Source organism: Echeneis naucrates, chromosome 23, assembly GCF_900963305.1.
Source record: "Echeneis naucrates chromosome 23, fEcheNa1.1, whole genome shotgun sequence".
Taxonomy (NCBI): domain Eukaryota; kingdom Metazoa; phylum Chordata; class Actinopteri; order Carangiformes; family Echeneidae; genus Echeneis; species Echeneis naucrates.
In genome coordinates, this window is record NC_042533.1 from 1677810 (window position 1) to 1702022 (window position 24213).

At 46.1% G+C, this 24213-nt stretch overlaps 1 protein-coding gene across 12 annotated transcripts in view; it reads right to left on the reverse strand.

Annotated features, from left to right (window-relative positions):
* The window catches only part of celf2 (cugbp, Elav-like family member 2), a 155772-nt gene that overhangs the window by 95298 nt on the left and 36261 nt on the right, over nt 1–24213 (reverse strand). For 6 of the 12 annotated variants that reach the window (XM_029495551.1, XM_029495550.1, XM_029495549.1 and 3 more), the window contains exon 1: nt 12328–12542. The exons of 1 other annotated variant lie outside the window; for it this stretch is intronic. In XM_029495551.1, coding sequence (XP_029351411.1) covers nt 12328–12446 — 119 coding nt within the window. In that variant the 5' untranslated portion in view covers nt 12447–12542. Of the gene's footprint in view, nt 1–931; nt 1018–12327; nt 12543–24213 lie in introns of those variants that run through there. 5 more of the 12 variants (XM_029495552.1, XM_029495546.1, XM_029495547.1 and 2 more) reach the window with 1 other exon arrangement.

Genomic DNA, 24213 nt, shown 5'->3' on the forward strand with positions numbered 1-24213 from the left:
TACACCATGAGTCACCAGAAGTTCAGGGCAGTTTGTGCAGCCCTGCAGGATGCACAGGGGATATTTAATGTATGTCCACGGAGCTGAGCTCTGCATGATCCGTCAGCCACTGGGTGCTGTGAGCTGAGGAGACAGAAGTGGGACATGGGCTGTGGAGGAGAAAAACAACGCATGACCGTGATGTCAGGATGAAAACCTCCTTTTGTCTCCGCTCTGGAAATTCCGTTTAAGCGAATTACAGCAAATCCGATTGAAACGCGCGGGATAGCGTTCATCCGAGCGTTTCTCCAAAACAGCCTTCCTCATCTGTGCGTTCATGCAAGTGTCCAAAGTGGCTGACAGAGGAGTTGGATGGAGCCGGAGCTGGCTCCCCCGGCCGAGAGCCCCTCCAGCCCCGCAGCGCGGAGAGCCGGAGCCGGAGGAGAAGAGTCGAGCTGACGGCTTCCAGCAATCTGACGACACGGAAGCAGATGATCCGGCTCCATAAAGACCGAGTTTATTCAGCAGTAAGCGTTAACCCCCCCCCCCCCCACAACCTCCATCCCTCCCTGCTTTCCTATAATGGCGTTCATTCATCACCATCCTGTCTATAGCTGATAACAGCCCCAGGCGCTCCTGCTGCCCCCCCCCCCCCCAAAAAAAAAACAAAAACCAAAAAGAAAAAACACACACTCTACAATCTATCGACGGATATTATTCACAACAAGCTGGAAGTAACACAATAACACACACATTCACACCGACTGTCAACGGCGGCTGTAACGTCCGACACATTTCCACACCGGACAGCCGCTGCTTTTCAGGACAGAGGCTTAATAAGACACACACACGCACGCACACACACACACACACACACACACACACACACACACACACACACACACACACACACACACGCGGAGAGAAGAGGAAGAGGAGGCGGGGAACTCACATTCTGTCTCCGGGAACAAGCAGGCGGCTCTCCACCATCATATCGGGCAGAAAATCCAGATTGTAGGATGAAGTCATGTTGCCTGCCTGCCCTGGGTGTATGTGTGTGTGTGTGTGTGCTCTTACAGTATCTTGTGTATGTGTGTGTGTGTGTGTGTAGTGTGTGTGCGCCTCCGCCCGCTGTGCGCCCTGCCCGATAAATAAAGCGCCGCTCTCGCCCAAAACTGCGCCTGGCCGCGGAGAGACGGAGAGGGACAGGTGCAGAAGAGCCGAGGCCTCCTCCTCCTCCCCCCTTCCTCCCCCCTTCCTCCCCAAAAGGCGGTGTAGCCGGCAGCACACACTCTCTGTCCGCATCCAGCAGTTGTCACATTCTCGCCTTCCGCTCCGTGTGTGCGCCAAACGCGGAGTCCTGCGTGGAGAATCCGCTCCGGACCGCCGGAGGACCAGGTGCCGAGCCGGGGAGGCGTGGCAGCTGATCTTTAACTGTTAGGTCTCCTCCTCGGTGGAGAAGGTGTCCGGAATTAAAAATCGGCAGCGGGCTCAGATGGCGTTAATCTCAGAGGAGGAAACATTAAAAAACGCATTCATCACCAGCTGCAGCTGATAATGAACGATGGTGGAGTGAACTGCACCTCCCATCCATCAGCCTCCTGTTACAGCTTCATTCTTTTGTGTGTGTGTTTTTTTTTTGTTTGTTTGGTTTTTGTTTTTTTTTTTTGGAAGATCTCTCTCATTAGCTTTTAACAACAAGTCGTAAGTAATTTGTTCCTAATCGCGAAGAGATTTCCCCATAAAAGTTGATAAAACTGTAATGAAGCAATAAGAGCTGCCTGGGAATTAGAGACCGTTATTAGTCCTGGATCCTTTCAAATGTGGCTTCTGTTATTGGGTTTAGTCTTATTTGTGTGTAGCTCAGAGGAAAAACACATTTTTAATATCTCCAGTCAAGATTTTTGTGTTACATGGAGTTAAGAAATAGAGTAATATTCCCGAGTTTGAACTTCTGGCTGTATATAGAGAGAATTTAAACCTAATGCGTCTGACAAATAGATTTTTTTCACATTTTTTCCAGACAATTATCATTATTATTACTTATTATCAACTACTATCCCCACTAATGAGCTGCTGTGCATCTGCATCTCCCCCTAAGGTATCAATGAAGTAGCCGTCTATCTGGATAAGTGTTGAAAATATTCAGATTTACGACCGGGGCTGAAAAAAGAAAAAGTTGAATCTGGTCCAGAGATATCTGGCGACTGGAACACATGCGAGCTGACATCTCTGTAAGATTACGCCCTAAAGTGAATAAGAGCAACAACACCAACTCTGTCTACTGCTGATTGGATGAAAGACTTTGATATCTGATGGAAGCCTAAAAACTCCTGGATCTGATCCTGGAACTGGTCTCTTTAGACCTGACGTCATCGTCTTAGGTCACATCCACGCCAGCACTCTGTTTTTTGGTCGACCCACATACAGGTTTGGAGGCTGGACAAATCCAAAATAACAACGCACAATCATGATTGATGTGCATATAAACCGCACACGTGCTTCGGCGCGGACACGGCCAAATTCACCATCAAATGAGTTGGCCAAATTTGAAGAGGTGCAATTACGCACGGGGGGGTAGCCTGGTAATAATAAACCGCTCCATAATTTGCTGGGAAATTGCTGACTCTGTTTTACGCTGCGTTAATTGCGCAGATCCAGCGAGCCTCCCTGTGGAACCCGGGCGGGTTTGAATGCACCCCTGTGCAGCGGCGCCGACCAGGTTGCCCCATTTCCTCCGTCCTCCAAAGGAGAAGGAAAGAGGGGAGGCACTCCAGCAAAATAATGAGCCTCTCTAAGACTGAGAGAGGCGGCTCCCTGGGGGAAGAATATGAGTATCTGGGTCAATGGGAGACCAAAAAAAAAAAAAGAAACATGCTCAGTATACACACATACAGCAGGGTAAGTGTATAGCGTGGGCGGGACTTGGCCTGCGGCGCTGCTTCAGGGTCAGCTTGCATGTTTACTTGCAAGGACCGAGGTCAGCATACGGATGGGAAAGGGCCGATCCTCCATCGGCGCCTCGGGCCCCGTGGCGTCCCAGGAGTGGGGACAGCGCTGCGCGTCTCACCGCACTTGACCTTTCGCAGAACAGGGGCTGTAGAGGACGTTATATAACCGACCGATGCATCACAAGTCGGCCGTGTTCCCATCGCAGGCTTTCAAGCTCGGGCCTGAATTCATGCTCACGCAGCTGAAGCCCAAATCCGACGACTGATGACAGTCAAGAAAACCGACTGTTCCCCCGCTCGCTCTGTTGTTGTTGTTTTTTTCTCTAAATATCACTCAACACAAAATCATATTTCACATTTAATCTTATGGAACCTCGGCATAAAACCACATCGTCTTGGTTTTATTTTCACACGCGGCTTTTGAGATTTCTGCCTCCACCCCGCCACAATGGAGGTGAATGAGAATCTGCATGTTGTGCTCCGAGGTGCTTATTTCGGGTATTGCGGGCGGGTTTTTGCACATTTATTGTCCATGCAAATGCCATTCAATTTGCAATTTGAGCATTCAAACTCCTGCAGTGGTAAAACTCAACCTTATCCTTAACCTGCAAATAGCAGAGAGGCCTATCCGTGGAGATATTGTAAAATTGCTTATTTTGTCCAACCAATAGTCCAACCTCTAAAGACATTCAATTTACACTTATATAAAATAAGAGTCTGTGCTAAAGCTCAACCTCACCTCACCTTCCTCTGTACTGAGAGCCAACCTGAAAATGACTATCACAACAGAGAAGAATGATCATTGAATAAAGAAGGCCAAAATATCCGCTGAGAAACTGGATGCACATGTTTCAGCTTTACATACATGACCATGAATAACTGGCTTTAGGCGACAAAACGGCCTCTTGCCCTCAAAACATAATGACAGCGGAGCCTCGAGTATGCTGATAAAGAAGCCGAATGTGATTGTCCCTGGACCTTGGGCTACTCTTTTGATGAGCGTTGAATAGCCACAACAGAAACACGTACACTTCCTTCTTTGAAAAAGAGCAAGCATGCACAGGTTAAAGGACCTATGTATAAGATTCAGGGGGCCGTCTATTTATCGACATGTTATCGCTTGAAATAACAATTATTGTGCTTTCTTTAGCTCGAGCCTCTTGCATCCAGACTGTCAGCTTGTCTAAATGCTTATTTCGACCAACGAAGAGTCTATTTACATTTAAAATACAGCACAAAATAGAGATAGTGCTCCAACTCAACATAATCCCACTTTATTCTTTCCTGAAAAACAAGATGAAAAAACAAGCACCCTCGACTACTACGACGTGAAAGACTGAAATGATAATCAGCTCTGAGCGACGCAGGGAGACGACGGGAAGGTAAAGCAAGAATCTGCATGTGTGCGTCGCTGTGTGTTTGCTTTCCGGCTTACGAACACCTGTCCCGTGACACGGAGACGCGTGTCAGCTGTTGCTGCGTGGGTGAAAATGTGTGTGCGGTAGGGCGGGGTGGGGTGTCGGGTTTGGAGTGAGACGAGATGGCAGCGCATTTTCTCATGTACGTCTGGCCAACAATCATGCAATCAAATACTTCTGGTTCGATTTGAATTCCAAACAAATCCTTCCATTATGCTCCACAAAACAAATGCACCCATCTATTAATAAATCATGATCATACTCGTGTTCACTGTATTCATGTGTAACCAGCAGCTTTTAAAAAGAAAAGTGGCGTGCAGCTGTTTAATATTGCATTTAATATGATGCATGTGTTTGTCAGCATGTGTGCAGCCACGTTCCAATAACTGTGATGGTTTGTGCACTAGTTATTGAGCAGGTGATTTAAAAAGCGGATACGAAGGCCTTGACGCATTAGTCATCATTTGAACCACTTGAGAGTGATGATGACGTTTTATTGAAAAAAAAAAAAAAAATTCATACAGACCAACCAAGGATATTATCATTCATCAAAGGAGGGCTGAAAATTCAGAGTTTTTTATGTTCTTCCCCGTGTCCAAACGAGAAGGCAGCTTAACCTCGACCCGCCGAAGACTCTGAGGTCTTCAGGAGGAGAAATTCTGGCCTGAAACTCTCTGCCTTCAATACGCCAACAATGAAGCCTCAAGGTCCGCTTTTGTCGCCGCACCTTGGGAAAATCATTGCACTCACACTGAATGGCCGCGTTCAAGAGGAGAGGAACAAGTACACAATCTCTGAGAAAGAACAAACGTGGAGTTTCTTCACAGCCGACTGAGTAATTCACTTAAATCCCACAGTTTAACTTCCATAAGAAGACATGTTAAGCTTTATGTCTTCGCTCTGGAGATCAATCAGCCAATCAGAAGACAGGACCTGAGCTGCCCGTCTGATTGGCTGACTGTTTTCTGAATAATCCAATGAAAAAAACTCAAGAGGAGCCTTTGACTGCTTCGTTATGACATCACAAAGTACAGGAAGTCCTGACAGCTGGCTTTAATGGGCCACTTTCTGAATACATGCAGTTTTCATCTATTTTTCGGTCGAGATAAGTGAGATAAACAGGAAAAGTGATGTGGGAGGGGCCGCCTTCATAAAATATTGGACCTTTATTCTGATAACAAGAACAGAAGAAACGCTACCTTCCATGAGAAGCTGTTATTTTTTTTTTCCCAGCATTAGCATGCTAAAATGTACCAGTTTTTCAAGTCAGGGAGAGAAGCTGCCATATGGGCAACAGTTAAACTATGCAAAAATGTTTACTATGATTAAGCCTGGAAGATGGATTCTGCTTCAACTTCCACAATAACTAAATAAATAAAAAGCTGTCTTTCAGTGTAGAAGTCTGGCAGGTGTTGGAAACGTAATGATGCATCTGCTTGGTCTCCTCGAACCTTTAAATCTTGTTCTGCTGCCAACTTTTCCTGAACAGACTTCGCCGCATTCGTTCTGCAGACTGATGTCCACCGAGCGTCAACCTAACTGTAAGTCTGTGTGTTGTTGTACATTGTGTTAGGTTTTGTTTTCTTCTTTTTGTTGCTGCTGTTCCGCTCCTCCCTCCCTCCCTCACCCATCTCTCCACCTGAGGGCCCCATGTTCCCCCAGATCCCCCTCATGGCAAGGTCTGCCTCCGGCCTGGCTCGCTCTCTCCCACTTTTGTCTTTCTTGTCTCTTTTCGCTCTGTCTAGTTATTTCTATCATCTCGCCGCCTTCATCTCTTTCACCTCGGGCTGGGGGGGCCTCAGCTGCCCGAACAATACAAATCGATCATTTAGAAAGGAGGAGCAGCGAGGGCAGAAGAAGAGGAGGAGGAGGAGGAGGAGGAGGAGGAGGAGCGGGGTGAGGAAAAAGAACGAGACAAAGAGGCAGGATCAAAAATAGCTGGTTTTACAGAGCAAATTAAATCGCAGCAGAAGAAGAAGAATCCTGAGAGCTGCCATGACAGTGTAAACTATCATCCAGGCCCTTTCTGTGCTTCCTGCTTGCATCTCACCCAGAGGAGAGGATTGTGGGTAGCTAATGGCGCCGTCTTTTCGCACGTGAATATTTAATAAGGTGGCTCATGAATAATTCAGAAAAGCAAGCAGCTGCGTTTGAGTCTAAGTGGACATGTGAGGAGCCTGAAAGCAGAAAGATGGGAAAAAACATTTTGATCAGTGTGTATATGTGTATACTCGGTGTCCCGATCATTCGGTGGAACGCAGAACCTGAAGACTGAAAACCAAACAAAACTAGAGATGAAGTGGATGGATGCTCGCACACATCTCTCCATCTCTCCCTAACACCCCATCCGTCACTCTCGCTGCCACTCACTGTTCAATCTTCAGATCTAATTCCTGTATTTTTACTGCGGCCGTCTTCTCCCCTCTTCCATTTTCATGCTTTCATCTGTCTCAGTCCTGCTCCCCCCTCGCTCTCTCTCTCCGTGCTGGACTCCGGTCAGGACACTGTGTTCTAGCTGAACATGAAGCTCTACCTGTGGGGGCTGCAGCCTCTAAATGCTCACTGACCTGTTTTGCACACAATCTGACAAAACACAAACTCAAACGTACAAAAACATCTGATGCATCGCTTGTTTTTTTTTTTTCCTCCTTCTTCTCTATTTATTCATGTTAAAGCTCCGTCGTCATCGTACAGACTCCTGCATTTCATACAACGGACTTGAAGTTGAGAGGAGCAACTTTTCTGTGAGGATTTAATTCAAACATTCGGCTGAGCTCAACTCCGACTGGTTTAAAGGGTTAAAGAAAAAAATCCCAAAAAACAAAACAACCTCCCACCATATCATCTGACCTGAACACACACACACACACACACACACACACACACACGGCGCTACAGGGCATTCTGATCAAGTCCAACCCTGTTGAGCAAATACCTCCTGACCTGTTCACTGATCCTCACGCGCTAATATCTGCACCGGTGGTCTGGACATGACTTTGTGGGTCCCTCTCGCTCTCTCTCACACAGACACACACACATCCACACAAAAACACTTGATGTCCTCTGCCCCTGAAGAGGCCTCGCGGCTATACTGCGCTGCTGTCTGCTAGTTTTAATGGTCTCTGCGAGACCGGGCTGGACAACGCTTCCCTCCGTCGAGGGAAAACCTTGTTTCTCCCAACGAGCCTCTGTACCCGCTTTTGTGCATCCGTCGTTATTATTTGTGTTTTTGTTTTATTGTAATAAATCCCAGTAAACTGTTGCTGCCATTAATCTCTCTCACAGAGACCATAAATCCTAAAAATTGAAAATTCAATCTGTCTACGAAGAAAACCACCAATTTAATCCTACTGAATTTAGAAATTTATAAAAACATCACCTTGTCGTCATTAGTGGCCACTGCTGCACAAAGGAAAGTATAAAAACACGAAAATCATGTTGAGACCTGCTGTTTCTCCCCGTTACACTGAGGACAGCCAGGATCTGTTCACTCATATCGCTGACTTCCATCGACTGAGTCGAGTGTCAAGTTCACAAGAGCTTTGCTGCCTTGCTCATCGATCCATCTATCCACGTGATGTCACAGCCAATCAGAGGCCTCGCTGTCAAAGATCAGTTCCTGTTTTTTTCTGATCTCAGTGACAGAGAGACATTTACATATTCAGAGCATTGGAGGCTTTGGAGCTGATTTAAGGAATAATTTATGTCAGTTTTTTTTATTTGGGGATAAAGAGTCAGATGAGGTCTCTGACATTTTAAAAAACAACTTTACAAGGAAAAACACAAAGGGATGGGAAGCTAAAAAGCATTAGTGAGGCTAAAAGGGATAAATATGCTCTAAATGATTACGGATCCTGCTCTGGCAACACACAGCTGGCTCCACCTGACGAATTCTCCAGCTGACGTTTGTCGTCTTTTAAATATAAATTGGTTTAATAATCCTTTGCTTCAATTGCAGGCTATAGGTGGAGACAAAAGGTTTAAGCTGGACAGTAAAAATAAAAAATAGACTTGTATTGTGAAGTCCAGGCCTGAAACTGGTGCGACATTAAATGCGGATTCCCTGAATCACGCAGTAAAAAGCTCCCGGAGCGGCTCTAAGTTGTTCGATGTGCAGCGATTTCTCCTCCTTCTCGATGCAAATGGAGGATGGAGGGATATTCTCTGGCCACTGAAGACCTCGCCCGCTCCACCTGCAGTGCATCGGAGCGTGCTGCAACTGTAATTGGCCATCGCATCAGTGACAGAGAGAAGGCCCCGCCATTCATCACCGCCACCCCCACGCCGTCCCACCGCCACCACCTTCTCCATTGTCTCTCTCTGCCCCTTCGCCAAACCTCTCCCAAGCTTTCCAACCGACGACCCCCCCCCCCCTTTGGCTTTGCTCCACCCCTCCCCATCCTCCACCTCTGCCCCCCCCTTCCTCCCCTCTCCTCCCTCCCAACCTCCCTGCTCCTTTTCCTCATTAAAGTGGGACCCAGGCAGTAGCGGTCACTGCCTCTCATTTATTTTCATTTGAAACTGGTGCAGCTCCACTGATCCTCTGGGGCTGCAGGAAAGAGAGCAGGATGGTGTCATTCTGATAACAACCGGCGCATGCACACACACACACACACAAACACACTAACACAAAGGGAGGTGTATACACATCCGCCCGCAAATAGATGCACTTTCACACCCATTTCAATTCATTTCACGCACATATTCACACATTTCATGTACCTGCAAGCTCACATGCTCTGTTCCCTCCCTCTTCTTTCATATGTGCACCCTCTCTCTGCAACCCCCCCACCCCCCACCTTGATTGTGTGAGAGTGATGATAGCAGGATGTGAATCAGGGGCCGATAAACCCGAGCCCATTGTCACCTGTATGATTGTGAGTATCGATCTGTGGCGCAGGTTAAAGTGTTTGGCCCCCACCCCCACATGAGCACCTTGCCCACCCTCACTTCCTGTATGTGTGTCCATGCGCAGTATTAGAGTCGTGTCGAAGGGGGCCCTGCCCGACATTCTGAGTGAAAAGGTTCGGCAGATTAAATAGTCGCAGCGGGGGACGAGGCGCGCTCCCTTCGCTGAGGACGCGACGGCTGGTTTGGAAGATTCAACGCACCTAGGAGGGGGACGGGGGAGAGGGGGGGAGATGGGGGGAGACGGGGTGAGGTCCTGGGCTGGGAAGAGGCAGTTTTAACGCCCATTGGTCCAGCCCATCTGGGCAAATGGGAGGGAAAGGCGGTGATAATATCTCTAATAGGAGACTAATATCCTCCACACCATTAGATAGGCACACTGTGCCGGGCTCTTATTTTAACTGCCACTACACTCAGAGGACGGGTGAAGAAGAGGAAAGATGGCACCCTCCCATCGCCTCACACTGCCTGATCCAGCTCCAAGATACGGGACCTAAAACCACTTGATCGTTTTTTCTTTCGCTGTCTTCGTGATCCTGTTTACATTTGAACATTTCTTTTCATATTCGGTGCCTTCAGTACATCGTTCTCCGGGCGCCGTCAGTGCTGGTTCAAGGTCAGGTATCAGAAGAATAACACAGTTTGGCCCTGAAACACTTCTTGTCTTTCTTGTCTTTTATGTTCATGACATGAATATAAATGAATCCTACAATTCTCACCCGAGGGTGGACCTGAACACCCTTGAAACAAAAGCTAAAAGTCAGCTTTTTAACTTTAAAGTCGCTCTGTCATTTCCTATTCGCCACGTTGGAGACTCAAAATAAAACAATGGAGTTGTGCCTAATTGTTTTGGCCGCACTCTGTGTCCTCCCTTTTTCCGCTGCATTGGAAAACTCCTGCACTTCAAAGGCAGTGATGTGACGCCGTCCGCCTTCCCGTCCTGTCCCGTCCCATCCAGCAGCTAAACCTGTGGAAAATTTCCCCCTCCTGTGCTTCTCGCTCGGAGCGACCTGCTTGATGCAGAAACCGTTCAAAGTCATATTTTTCATCGGGAAATTGCAAATGAAGTGCATGCCTCAAAAGCAATTTCATTTGTCACCCAATGAAGCATTCACCGATTCAGTCAGTAAATTATGGTGCAATAAATTACTACCTGCAAACATCAATGAAATATGTTGACTCGTTGCAAAACAAGTCAACCTCAGCATGACTGTTTTTCATGATCTGCTGTGTGGCAGACGTTTGTCTCAATCTTTTATGTTATGGGGGAAGTTCAGACAAATCGTGACCAGCGAGGTAAAATGTATGAGTAATGGGAACTTTAAAATAAAGGAGTGTAATTTTCAGAGAGATGGAATACGGTGGGGACGGTCAGGTATGATTGTTTGGGCATCCTTATTTTCACATCACAGAAGCCTTTTCCTTTTCTCCCACTGCCCTCCGATGCCCCGTCCCCCATCCTCCTCCTCATCCGTCACCTCTCTGGTTGTTCATCAGACACTACAGAAATGAGATTGACCTGAATAAATAAAATTAAATAACTAAGAAAGACCGTACAGAGACGCAGCCCCATTTTTTTAAGCTTCCTTCAAAAGTTTCAGACCATTTGAATGCCCAAAGCGGTCAAGATTTACAATTTTTACTTTTTTGGGGGTTTTAAATCAACTGACAACGTCAATGTTAAAGTTAAAGACTGAGGAGGGGAAAAAAACATCATTATTTATAAAGGCAGGAGCACATCGTGTCCATCTTGAACAACCACACTAGTTTTTTTTTTTTTATTTCAACTGTCAACTTTGACCCCTCCGTGAACGGGTTGTCATGGTACGATAATAAACACAGACTGCACTGATTGTGACGTATAAACACCAAAACTCTTTGGATACGTTCAGAGAAAGACGGCGGGAAGATCTTTGGTTACAATAATAACACTGGCCGGTCATGAAAGGGGGCGTGTCTGCCACGTGATTGACAGACTGTACTACCCAATCAGGAAAGATCAGATCCAGCCCTCACTCCAACTCAGCTTCACCTTCTCATCCAAACATAGTTTCTACTGGTTTGAAAAGTACAAAGGTGGCCGACAGCCAAATTACAAAGTCAAGGCCACAAACCAACATGCCACGTCACCGCGGATCGACATCTGGTACCGAAACCAGATCCCCAAACCTGCGAGACCAAGATCAGAGTTTGCTTTGAGAGCGACAAGACTGACAAACAACTGCATTTAAAACTTCAGGATTTAACCCCCCCCCCCAAAAAAAAGCTTCAGAATCAGTTCTGACACCACAAGATGTTCTATTTCTTCATGCCAAAAGAAGAAAAAAGAATAAAAGTTATACATATTCATACGTATGTGGGTGGAATAATACCGATATGCAAATTAGAAAAAGGGCAAAAAACAACAACTGTACGATAAATACTGCATATGAATAAAACAAGTGATATGTATGCATGATGTCAAAGGTGAGTGGCAACTGATATGTAATTTAAAGGCAGAAGAGAAAAGCAAACAAAGGAGCTGTAAACGGCGTCAATGTCAGTTAAATTCTACTTCCTAATATTTCAGCAGCGGAGCCACAACAGAAAGAGGAGAGGAAGAGGAGGAGGTTGGAACGGAGACAAAGACAGAGAGACAGGAAGTGAGACAGAGAGAGTAGAAGAGGAAGAAGAAGAAGAAAAAAGAAAAAGCGCTGGATGTTGCGCCTGACTGGAAAAACAGTTGCAGGGATCCAGAGGAGGCTCCTGCCAGCTGAGAGTGCCCAGCTCCGAGGTTTTACAGTGAAACCTGAGCAGCCATCCCAGACGGCAAATACTCTCAAATGACGGGATAAGCCAGTACCTGCACTTTGTTTACACCCCCCCAACTGCCACACCAACCCGCCCCCTCCCCACGAGCTTACCAAAATGCTCACAAACCTTGTTGATACAAAACCGACCATGCAACAATAACGCCACACCTTCGATGGAAGTGCAACAATCCCCGAGGTGGATGATGCACGAAGGCGGCATCTGGGTCAGAAAAATGGGTGCTCTCTCCAGTGTGTGTGTGTGTGTGTGCGTGCGTATACCTCAGCAGCAGCTCGTCGGTCCTCATGGATCCTGCGCTGGCGGCTGCAGGAGGGGGGCAGCACACAGCATCGACACACACTCTCCCCACAAAGCCCAGCTCGGACGAGTGCTCCAACATTACAAACAAACAAATGCACCTTATCAGGCTGCGCTCACTTCCTGTCTCCTTCTTCTTCCTTTTTTATTTTCACGTCTGTCTTCCTCAACAAGCCGCTTCCCTTTCTCTCGCCTGGCTCCTCTGCCTCTGCTGTTGTTTCCTTTTCTCTCACACAGAAACAAGCCCCCCCCCGCCGCCATCCCCCATGCTCACCCCTCCACTCTCTCTCTCTCTCTCTCTGGTAGAGCAGCAGAGCAGTGGAGACCCCGCTGGCTTGCCTAGCTGAAGTAATCCCCTGTGACAGCTCAGCTCATGTTGTTATGTTGTGGGCCTATTTGAGTCTAATACTACAGCTCTGGAACAGCCGAGCCCCGAGTCCAGATCTGGACTGCATTCAAGGCCACTGGGCCCCGGCGGCGGCCTGCGGCGCCGTGCCGACGACGCCCGCTATTCGTATTTACTGCACATCTTCTCCGTGTTCTTGGCACAGCTCCGGACCGAGGCCGTACAGCTGGAGACGGAGTGGAAAATAAACCGACATGAACTCGGCTTTGCCCCGTTTTTCATGAAGTTTTTATGAGGTAAATAAATCGTGTACATCATAGTAAAGCCGTATTGAACCGATGGAAGGAGGCCAAGTTCAACATCAAGTAAAGCATGCACTTAATTTTCAATTTATTACAGACAGGAATTAAATACTCTCAGAAGATAGAAGGGTCTCACCATATCTGCAGTTTTTGGGCTTAATTCTCTTATGCGTCCCATATATTTTATACAGAAACATACATTTGGTTGCTTTGATCACTTTTGTGGAACATTACCAAACCTGCTCCTGCTTTGTTTTTCACAAATAAAAAGCTTTCTGGGAACAAAAGACTAAATTGACACTTGCTAGTCTAGGAAATAGCTAATCTGGCTACCCGAGACAATAAACGGTCTAAATTCTGGAGATTATTTGAATGAAATAAAGAAATTTAAGGTTTTATACAGTACATTTAAAAAAAAAGAAAAATCGAAGAAAACATATTGAAAGTTTGTTCAGTTTCCGCTTCCTTTCAGCCGTATAATATATATTTTATTTGTGCTCATACATTTTGATGCACGGCTGCTACAGGTGATGGTGTGGCTGACTGATACTTTTTATTTACAGCTATATTACATCCAGTTCCTCCTCAGATGTCCTGCTGAATCTGGACCTGAGCCCCCCCACCGCCCCTCCCACCCCTCGCAGGTAGACAGACGGTTTTCGGTCGGGCCAGTCTGGTCTCCAGGGAGACAGTCCGGTCCAGCAGATCATGGCCAGGAAGAGTCGGCCCAGACAGGCATGTCTCAGTGAGTAGCCCTCCCGAAGGAGGCGCTGCCAGATCCGGCTCCATATACCTGGCACATCACAGCCTCTCCTCCCCATAGGAGGCTGGGGCTGAAGACACAGGCAGGGAGCTGCTGATTAAAAATTCATCTCTCTGTTTATTATGATTTATGCATGTTTCACTGAGCCAGCAACGAAAAAGAGAGGAGAGGAGAACAGCTTCATTAGTGCATATTGTGTGTATGTGTGCAGGTGCCATGCCTATGCCTGTTTGTGTACTCGATGTGTGTGTGTGTGTGTGTGTGTGTGTGTGACTAGCTGGCAGGTGGGGGATAGTTAAAATTATGGATCGTACGTGAGCTTCATTAGAATGTTTGGCATACGGGGCAAAATCGTCTGTCTTCACAAAACACCTGCATTTCACTGAAAAACAACAACAATTGAAATCCTAAATTATCCGGCGAGCGCGGGCCATCGCCATTAAAATGCAGCAGACACTTTTGCTAACTTCAAACTTAATTACCCATTTCCGCCTCTGTTGTTTATCATTCAAATCGGACCGGCCTCTCACCGCACTTTGTCTGCTGCCAAAAGACAGATAAATAAATAACCACAATGGCGGCCACACGATGGTGACAAATATTGACACATGGCGAAGTGCACGAACAAAAAATATTAAACAAGTGGCGAATGAGGGGCCCAGAATGAACCTCGCATTTCCTCCAATCAAACAGATGCCGCCGATCGTATGTTGCTTGTTGTTCATTGCAGCGAAGAGAGAATAGAGGCAGCACAGAGCGGCTGAACGAGGCAATGAATTCAATTTACCAAAAAACAATTAACTTCTACAAATGTTCCACTTTTGAGGGCTGACAATAATCATCTGGTAATAGTGAATATTCATGCTAATATTCTGTGATTAAAGTTGCATTAGGGAACCTTTCCACCTGCTTCATCAGCCGCTGGAAGTGACTCCGGTCAAACTTTTCCCAACTTTTCAGTTCTTTGCGGACTCGCCGATGTTGCTGCGCATTAAAAATGTCTCCCCTGATTTGTCCAGCATGATCCCGGACACGCCGCAATGATGTTGGGAGAGGCGTCGCCGCCACGTTTGCCTGACTTCCAGACATCATCTTCTGAGCTAATGACGCTCTTTGAATCTGTACCAAATCTGTATCTTGATGACTTCTCTCGTCTCCGCAGCAAAGCCGGCGTGTCGCATGACGTGATGCTAAGTGACAGTCCCTGTGTGTTTTGCCCTTTGGACCCTCCACCGCTCTCTTCGCCTCGGTAATCTTTGGAATCACGTCAAGTCAGTAAACACGAGCTTTTTATGTGATTTCTGACTCTGATCATTTGTGACCTCCAACCAATGAGAGGGGAGAAGAAGCAGGAACTTCCTTTTAAAAATGCTTCTTGTTTTTAAGGTCCCATAAATTACGCTTTAAAACAGTTTTATTTGAAGTGATGTGTCTAAATGAATGTGAAAACTCTTGTGACACCATGTCACTCGTTGTGACATCACATTGTTACAGAAGCTCTTTAAAGGCCCAGTTTCTGAACACAGGTTCCGGACTGAGCACCTCTAGTTTTTAAAACTTTTCCAGATCAAGGACCACTGAAGCAAAACTGAGACAACTAACTTGTTTCTTTCTTTTTTTTTTCTTTTTTGATATATTAGCTATGAGAGTAAAAGAAAGTAGACTGCTATTGCAAAGCAGCAAGACGGTAACACGCCAAATTCAAATAATGCTGTTTTCAGCTAATTTAATATCAACGCCAAATCATTTGAATTTTTTTCCACACCGTTCCACGTCGGGAACGTCTCCTTCGCCGTCAGCCTTGACATCATGCCTTCTGAAGACCAGCATCTTGTTATTGTCATTCACGGGACACGTAGACGCTCCGTCCCTGACACGGCTGTAACTTGAGGCCACGGCTCAGACTGAGCAGGCTCTGACTCTTTTTAAAATTGTGTTTACAATTTAACAACCTAGTTGTGTTTATTGTTTCCGGCGAACGCCTGCTCCGCTATCTCTCTCTCTCTCTCTTTCTTTTTGTTTCTCCCTCCCTAACACACTCTGACAGCAAAAGGTCAATGCCCATTGGCTACATGGGGGGCACTGAGTGATGTAAGGGAGGTTGTCATGGTAACGTGCAGGGCTCGGCAAGGACGCAGGATGCTCTCCGTGCCAAACACCGGGACCTGAGAGGGATCAAAAGACTCGAGAGCTCAACTCTGCGGGCGGAAGTGCGCCGGACTGGGGCCGGACTGAGTCTGAACGCAGCTTTAATTGACTGGCAGTTTACTGGCCTGGCAAATGGGGGAGGGGATGGGGTGGGGGGGGGCTTGGTCAGTTGTGCCAGTGAAGCAGATCTGCATATAAGAGACAGACAGTCGGGCCTAAAGACAGTCAGTTGCGAGCTGCTCTGTTATGTCTGTGAGCCTGCATTCTGCTGAGCTTGGCTTCACATTAATAAAAGAGGGATTACCAAAGTCTGCAGGCTCCTCTTCGGCCGCTCTCCAGCCGAGCGATGGTTCACCACTCTCCACCTCCCTCCCGCCATCCTTCGCTCCCCCCTTTCGTACTCTAGTCAGCATGCTGCTCACGTTTGTCCCATTCAAAAAAGAAAAAGCAGGAAGAAGAAGAAGAAGAAAAAAAAAAAAAAAAACACTCATCCGACTTTCCTCCTGTCGCTCCCTGTTCCATTTCTTTCCACTCTCCCTCTAAGTACAGCAGGGGGAAAATGCACCAAAACACAGATAAATTATTTAGATCCCCCCCACCACCACCCCAAAGAGACCAGAAAAAAAATGCTTGACTCTGCAGTTTGAAAGAAAAGGGGGAAGGAGGGAAGAGAAAGAAGGGGGTGGGAGGGGTGAGGAATAAAAATTGCATTAGATACGAGATTCCGCAATCAGCCGGCGATATGAAGAATTAATCTTATCTTTCACCAACACACACGGACAAGTAGAAGAGAGCTTTCAAAGACTTGGAGATGACAACAGGACGAATTTGCCTTCCCATTACGGCGGCATTCATCCATTGTGGCGGCCGACACCTCGCGATAAGCGGAAGTATTGTTGCCGTTGACAATGTCATTATGGGACAGTAAACAAGTGATGAGGAGGAGGGTCGAGATGAACCGGGAGAAGGCCAGAAGGTCACCGAGACAATCTGGAATGAAAGAACGTAAGACCCCAAGGGAGAGATAAGATTCCTCCTTTACTTCTTCTTCTCTCTCTCTCTCTCTCTTCTTCCGAAGCCAAGGACGGGCATATGCTTAGAACAAAGCCCCGGCGCTGCCGCGTAATCAACTCCTCTGTACTCCAACGGCAGCAACACAATCTTCCCTGGAGGTCATCCACGGGAAGAGGCTTAGGAGGCAGAACGGTTGCAGGATCATGGGCTATTAAGATGGGAAAATAGGATGACATTCACCCGGCCTCCCACCCCATTTCCCTCTACAAACTTCATGTTTTATGGACAAGCATGAACGGAGGCTGCAGTCAGATTTACCGAGCAGCAGACGCATAATATGGAGCGTTTCTTGTATATTTATTTACTTTGGATTCTTTCACTTTAACTTAATTGCAATTCTGCAGTCGTACCTAACAGTGCTGACGAAGTTCATCCATTACTAATGACTTATTAGAGCCAGACGAAGCTAATTAGTACATGTTTTTTTTTTCTTTCTGTTGTTGTTGTTGTTGTCGAGATGTTTGCGAGTCTTCTGGATAAAGTCAAAGTCTCAAGTGTTGTTAAAGTCAGTCTTCAGTCTGTATGATGAAAGTTTTCTGCCATCAGTATTTTGGTTTTTGCTCTCTCAGTCCTCTTGATGCAGTCGCTGTTGATTGTTGAATCCAAATCCAAATCAAATCCTAAATCTACATGAGGAGGTGTAATGAGCTTAAATACCACAACACATCCTACTCTGTTGGACGTTTCCTTCTTGATCTTTTCATGTATCCTGAAATGTCACATTTTATCGTTTGCTGTTCTTTTTTTGTCTCTCAGCTCTCTTTATACATTCTTAACACAACTACCTCTGTCTTTATTGATGTGAAAAACTGAGCAAAGCAGTGTGAATATCTTCCAGGAGAGTACTCCCTTATTCTCGCATTTAACAGTATGATGTTTCTGTCTACGACAGCTGACTTTTCAATTTGCCTTCCTGAGAGGCCAAGCCAACAAATGGAGACACATTTTGATTTCTGACATGGACTGACGGGACAAAGTACTTTCTTTTCTATTCCTTTCTGTTTCTATTCATCCTTAAAAACCAACACACGAGCTCTGTGAGCCGTTCTAAACTGGGTATGTCAATTTAAAGGTCCTGTGTTTCATTTGAAGTGTTGATTTCACGAAGAAGATGCACGGTGATGAATATAGTAGAGTTCAGGAAAAACAAATCCGTTGTCAACTGAGCACTTGATTTATAATCAAAGACCACACAGAGGTCGAGCTTTAGACCTTTGAAGCTGAAACTATATGAATAAGAAAACATATCCAGGTAAACCTGCATCTAATCTAAACAAGCGGCAACATATCCATCAGAGGTTTCCATCAGCTGATGCACTCAGATTCAACCCCCCCCCGCTTGCCTGCAGCAGGTTGGTTGAGCACGGCGGTGGCAGGACTGGTTCTGTTCCATTTGCAGACATTAGCACGGGGAGATTAATTTGTCCCCTTCCATTAGGTGGGAAGGCAGCCGTCATGGCTGCTCAATTATCCCTCAACAAAAAGAACTAGAATTACCGCTGCACGGTTGTGTACCTCAGTCAACCAGTCGCCGTCTCCAGACAGGTGAAATTTATGTGGAAGAGGAGTTCAGTGAAAAGTCACAATGTTACAGTGAAGTCGACGTTGTTTTATTAGAATTCATGTCATTGGGCAACGACTTTTTCTGAAATACGTCTAACGAGGTCAAAGTGACCTTGACCTTCGACGCCTTTAATGAGTCCTTGTTAATGTTTGGGCCAAATTTGAAGACGTGCAGACGACCAATGTGGAAAACATAACGCGTCATGGCCGCCGCCGACACGGAGGCATAAAAATATTAATGACACCGGAGCTGTCAAAATAATAAGCTGTATATATGTGTGCCGCATCATATTAATCCATATGAGGAGTAGCTGGTAGACGAGCGCATGGGGTCAGGTGTGACGACGTTTTCCGCAGCGCCTGATGGCTCATTAACAGCAGAATCTGCATTTCCTGCATCTAATATTCGGCTTCTCAGCACTGAAACAGAGCGATAACGAAAACGGAGCGGTAGAAAGGGAGAGAAAGGGATGAAAGAGGAGACGGAGAGAGACAGAGGTTGTTGCTGTTGTTGTTGTTGTTGTTGTGTTTAGACTTGCTGTCTTCCCGCCGCTCTCTCCTCTTTTGTGAGGATTTCGACTTCATTAGAATTATAATGAATATCAGCGAGGCTCGCTGAAATATTTTTGGCTCCTTGAAAATAAATGAATACACAAGTAAATCAATTCAAATCTGCCCATTATGCCTGTTTTCTGGGACACGCTATAGGCACACGGCGCTGTATGTTTCATCCGGCCATAATAAGCCAAAATTAGAGGATCATTTGTCATCATTTCCGAACATCCTTATTTATTGTAAAATCAATTTCATATGAACAACAACATCGACGAGCTCATGACGACATATTGACGGATGGAGAGGCACATCAGAGTGTTGTGGCGGTGATGTTAACGCCAGAGTTATGTGGAATGTGTGTGTGTGTGTGTGTGTGTGTGTGTGTGTGTGTGTGTTCGGCTGTCGTGCTCCGCCGGTGTGATGATGTTGCTGTGTAGTGAGACTCGCTAATTGGCTCACCTGTCTCTCAGCCATCTGGAAAGAGAAGGGAAGCGGGGAAAAAAAAAAAAAAAACAACAAAAAAAACGTCACACCGAGTTCCCCCAGCATCGCATCACACACACACACACACACACAAAAGTGTGCAATGTGTGCCTAAAGACAGGAAAAGAAAAACATGGAAAGGAGCAAACGAGGAAATGTAACTGCAGCAGATATTTTTCAAGTCACGCTTCTGTTATTGACAAAGTGATTCGATTTATAAATATAGATATATATCTATATCTATGCACAAACACACACACACACACACACACACACACACGGCGGTATGGGAACAACAAATGCCTGGAAATGAACATGATAACGATTAATTACAGCAACAATGAGGTTTCCGCTGGGATAGAAGTGGAATGCAAATGACAAATGATAACAGAAACAAAAGATGTATAATAAATAAATATTTGTTTTAAGGAAATCGCTGAAATATAAAAAAGGCACATCCACAACTTCACCCCCCCACCCACCTTTCCCCGTCCCCGTCCGCGTCCCCGTCCCCATCCTCGTCCTCCGAGAGCATCTGCTGGAAGCAAAACACTCCACTATCTTAGAAAACCCGAGGGGCACGCTGCTCTGAGTGTGTGTGTGTGTGTGTGTGTGTGTGTGTGGGCTGATTTACGAGCTGTGTCAGAATGTGTGGCTGATCACCATGGCAACGTCTTGTCACTGCCACCATCTTGGAAACAAACAAAAAACGACAACAACAAAAAAAACGCAGCCTGTCTGATAATGTGATGAAATAAAACGAAAACTTTATTAGGAAAAGGAAAATCAGGAAATTTGTATGAAGGCGGCGAATCGATCCTGAAACAGAACGACAAGATTTCTTTTCTATTTACAGAAAAGTATTGACATAAAATTTGTTCACACACTAATCGACCATACAAAGAAAACAACGTGCTGCAAACAGCTAATTTAGCATCCATACGGAAAAGGGGATTATTATTCTATTGTTATGATCAATATTATTAATGAGAATGAAATCATCAAAAGTAAAAAGCTCCAAATATACACGTAGAAGTTTAAACTAAATAGTTATTGTTGTTATTGTTTTTAGGAGGACTTGCAACAACAGCAGACTCTCAGATCAGCAGTGTCTGTGTGCGTTTGTGTCTGCGTGACAGTGTGTGTGTTTGTGTGTGTATAATAGTTTTTATTCTCTCAGTACCCAATGTGTTCCAGGTCAATGGTCTGAATCACACACAGAAGTAAGACACTGCATGTTCACCTGCCACCCAGTGTGTGCGTGTGTGTGCATGTGTGTGCATGTGCGTGTGCGTGTGCGTGTGTGTGTGATTGTCACTCAGAGTGAGAGAGCGAGGGGACAGATTGTGAAGGGGTGAATGAAGGAAGAGATGATTCCTAAATGTCCACCCATCCCTCTGCTGCCCCCCCCCCCCGACACAGACACACACACACACACACACACACACACACACACACACACACACTCCTCCTCCCACCAACTGTCCCTTCCAGCCATTAGCAGACCTTCATAATTCATGTGATCCGATGAAATATGGATGAACCGTGAGCGTGACACCAGCACAGACTCCCAATCAGGAATCTGAACCAGAGGAAATCGGTTCGAGTCCTGAAAGCTGGAACTCGAAGTAACAATTTAAAGGGCCAGCTCACCCATTATACAAAACAACAACAACAACAACAACAACACAAACAGATTCCATCTTTTAGTGACCTCGTGGTTACCACAATATGTCATAACTCTCTACAGTCTCTTGCTGAACTGACCCTTTAAGTGTTTTCGGTCTTTACACTCCAACCTCCTGCCGCTGAACACGCTGCTCTTGCTCTCTTTTCCCTGAGATAAAAAAAAGTCTTGCTGTGAATTTTAAGAGGAAACACAGAAGGAAAATCAGAAGATAAACTGGAGTGCATCACTGCTTTTTTCCATGAAAGTGTGCGTCCACTTCCTGATTGTTCAGACGCACGGCCTTGCTGTATTTTACTTTGTGCATGGATAAGTCCAGCTGAAGCTCCTCCTCCTCCTCGCTGTCAAAAGATGGTTGTGCTGACTGGGAGTGCTTTTTTTTGTTTTGTTTTGGGGTTTTGTTTTTTTTTTTTGTTTGTCTTTGTGGGTCTTCCACACTACATCTGTTGTCGAACATTTTCTCACTGGGGGATAAATTAGAGCCCAGGCAGGATCCTTTAACACTGATAACTGTCACCGTTGAGGAGAGAATACTCAGGCCAGTGCTCTTCTGACTGTGGCGAGCCAGGTTCTGCCTCAGAGATATTCAGATGTAGGAGAACGCCGGAGGGGGGCGGGGCCAGGAGCGGTTCGCTGTAGCGAGGGACCGCCATTGTCATGTGGCAACCGGGGAGGCAATAACGGACGCAGCGTGCCGGGACGCCACATTGTGTGAATCCCTGTAATTACAGTCTCTGCTGTCTCTGTAAACAGGAAGTGTACGTCTGCGTATCTGTGTGTGTGTTTGTGCGTCTCACACACACCTGCAGCCCTCGTGCCAAAGGAGCTTGAGGCCTTTGGAGAGCTGTTGTATCTGTTCCACTTGTGAGCTGATGCTATTCACACACTAATCAACTCTTGTTTACGCCGATATCTGTATTTTTGCATGAGAGTGTGCGTTGTGTGCGTGTTTGTGTTTGTGTGTGTGTGGCGTCCTCCCCGTGTCAGCAGGCCATGTCAGAGCCAATAGTAGGTTTGCGGCTTATAATGACCAACGCTGAAAGGCATCTGTGGAGCCACGCTCGCTAATTATCAGCTGTGTGCCTTCAAAGAACATTATCAGCACAAAGACCTGCAATTATACACACACACACACACACACAGACGCACACTTGCACACAACCCCCCCCACACCCTTTATCGCCCCTGTTTCCGGCATCAACTCTTCCTCCTCCTTTCCTCTTGATTGCCGTCGTGCTCATTTAAAACTCCACTCCATCTCTTTTTTTTTCCACCGCACTCCTTTTCTCCCATAATCCTCTCCTCCTCCATCTCTCCAGTCTGTGTTCATTTCCTGCCCCCCCCCCGCCCCACCACCCACCTCCGTCCTCCCTACCCTGCACTCTCCATCAGCTCCCTTGTTTCCACGTTCTCCCTCCTCCTCCTCCTCTTCCTCCTCCCGGCCCAAAACAGACGCTTAAATAACGAGCCGGGTGTCAGTCAAACCGCCAGAGAGCTTCATTAGAGGTGGAGAGCACAGAGGATCAAATTATTCGCCCAGTTCTCTTTTGTGTGATTGTGTGCGTTTGTTTGTGTGTGTGTGTGTGTTTGCAGGGGATTGTGGGGGGTCGGCGGTGGATGTGGTGGTGGTGGCGGCGGCGGTGGAGAGCAGAGAGGAAGTAAACACACGTTCCAGAATGACGCAGCTGTGTGGCGGATTAGCGTGTAACACACAGCGTTTGTGTGTGTGTGAGCTCATGCGGCAGTCACAGCCTCGCCTATTTTCTCCAATCAGAGAGAAAAACAAAAGCAAACTATTTTGCCTAATTATTCACAGCCACAGTCATCGTCTCTTTCTTTTCCTCCCTCAACTCCTCCGGCGTCTCGCTCTCTGCCGGATCTTTTTCCTTTTTTTTTTTTTTTAAATCGGGCTGGTTTACCTGCTGCTGTGTATCAAGTGCAGCTTTTTAGCCTATAGGGACATTAAAGCTCCAACATGAAGCCTGTAATTATTATTAAGCAATACCAAATGATGTAGAACAACATTTCACTCCCCCTTTTTTTTCCTTCTGTGCTACCGAAGAGCCGAGTGTTTGTTTACAGGTTGAAGTGATAAAAAGGAAAAGTTAAATCCGAACAGCAACTGAGTTACTTAAAAGACCACATCAGAGGTTGCATGATCCACCCCATTAAAAGCACACATTTTTTGCATTACCGCTGAGTGTTTTCAAATATATATAAAAAAAAAATAATAAATTAAATTATGGATTCCTTCCTTTCCTGGGAGCAATTAGATCCAGTTCATTTCACCGCAGAATGAAAAGCAGCTCACAGACTTCAAACCAACTTGACACATCACATTTCCTCACCTTTGTCTTTTAATTTAGTTTGTTTGTCACTCAGAAACAAACCAGAAAAGAGCAGCTCGAACTCAAACGGTTTGTCTCTCACACAATATTTATGTTTCCATCTTTTCGTTTCCTCGCCTCGCCTCACCTTTCTCACACTTCGCAGTGTCCTCGAACGCACCATGAAAAATGTCTGTCGGAAGGGTCCAAAGCAGCGTTTCCCAAACATTTTCAGACCAAAGACTTCAGGAAAATAAAACCCACAGACCAGCAGGGCCGCCCTTCAGCAGCGTTGTGTTGAGCCGGTGTGGAAATTTTTATTTATTTTTTTTGGCAATTTGACATATTTGTTGGATAGACCAATGGGAAAACAGAGGACGCGTGATTGCAACAGAAAAGCGGGAAAGAGCCGAGCAGGATGTGAAAAAACTCGAGCAACAAAACGTGATTCGACAGCATCACGAGACGGTCAGGAGACCAACAGCACTGTCGAGCGCACAATAGGATCATTGTGTTTGAATTTCCAACCTCTCAAACCCAATTTCAGAGATACACATGCACACATATCCACCGTTACACAGACCACTAGTGTTTAAAGGGA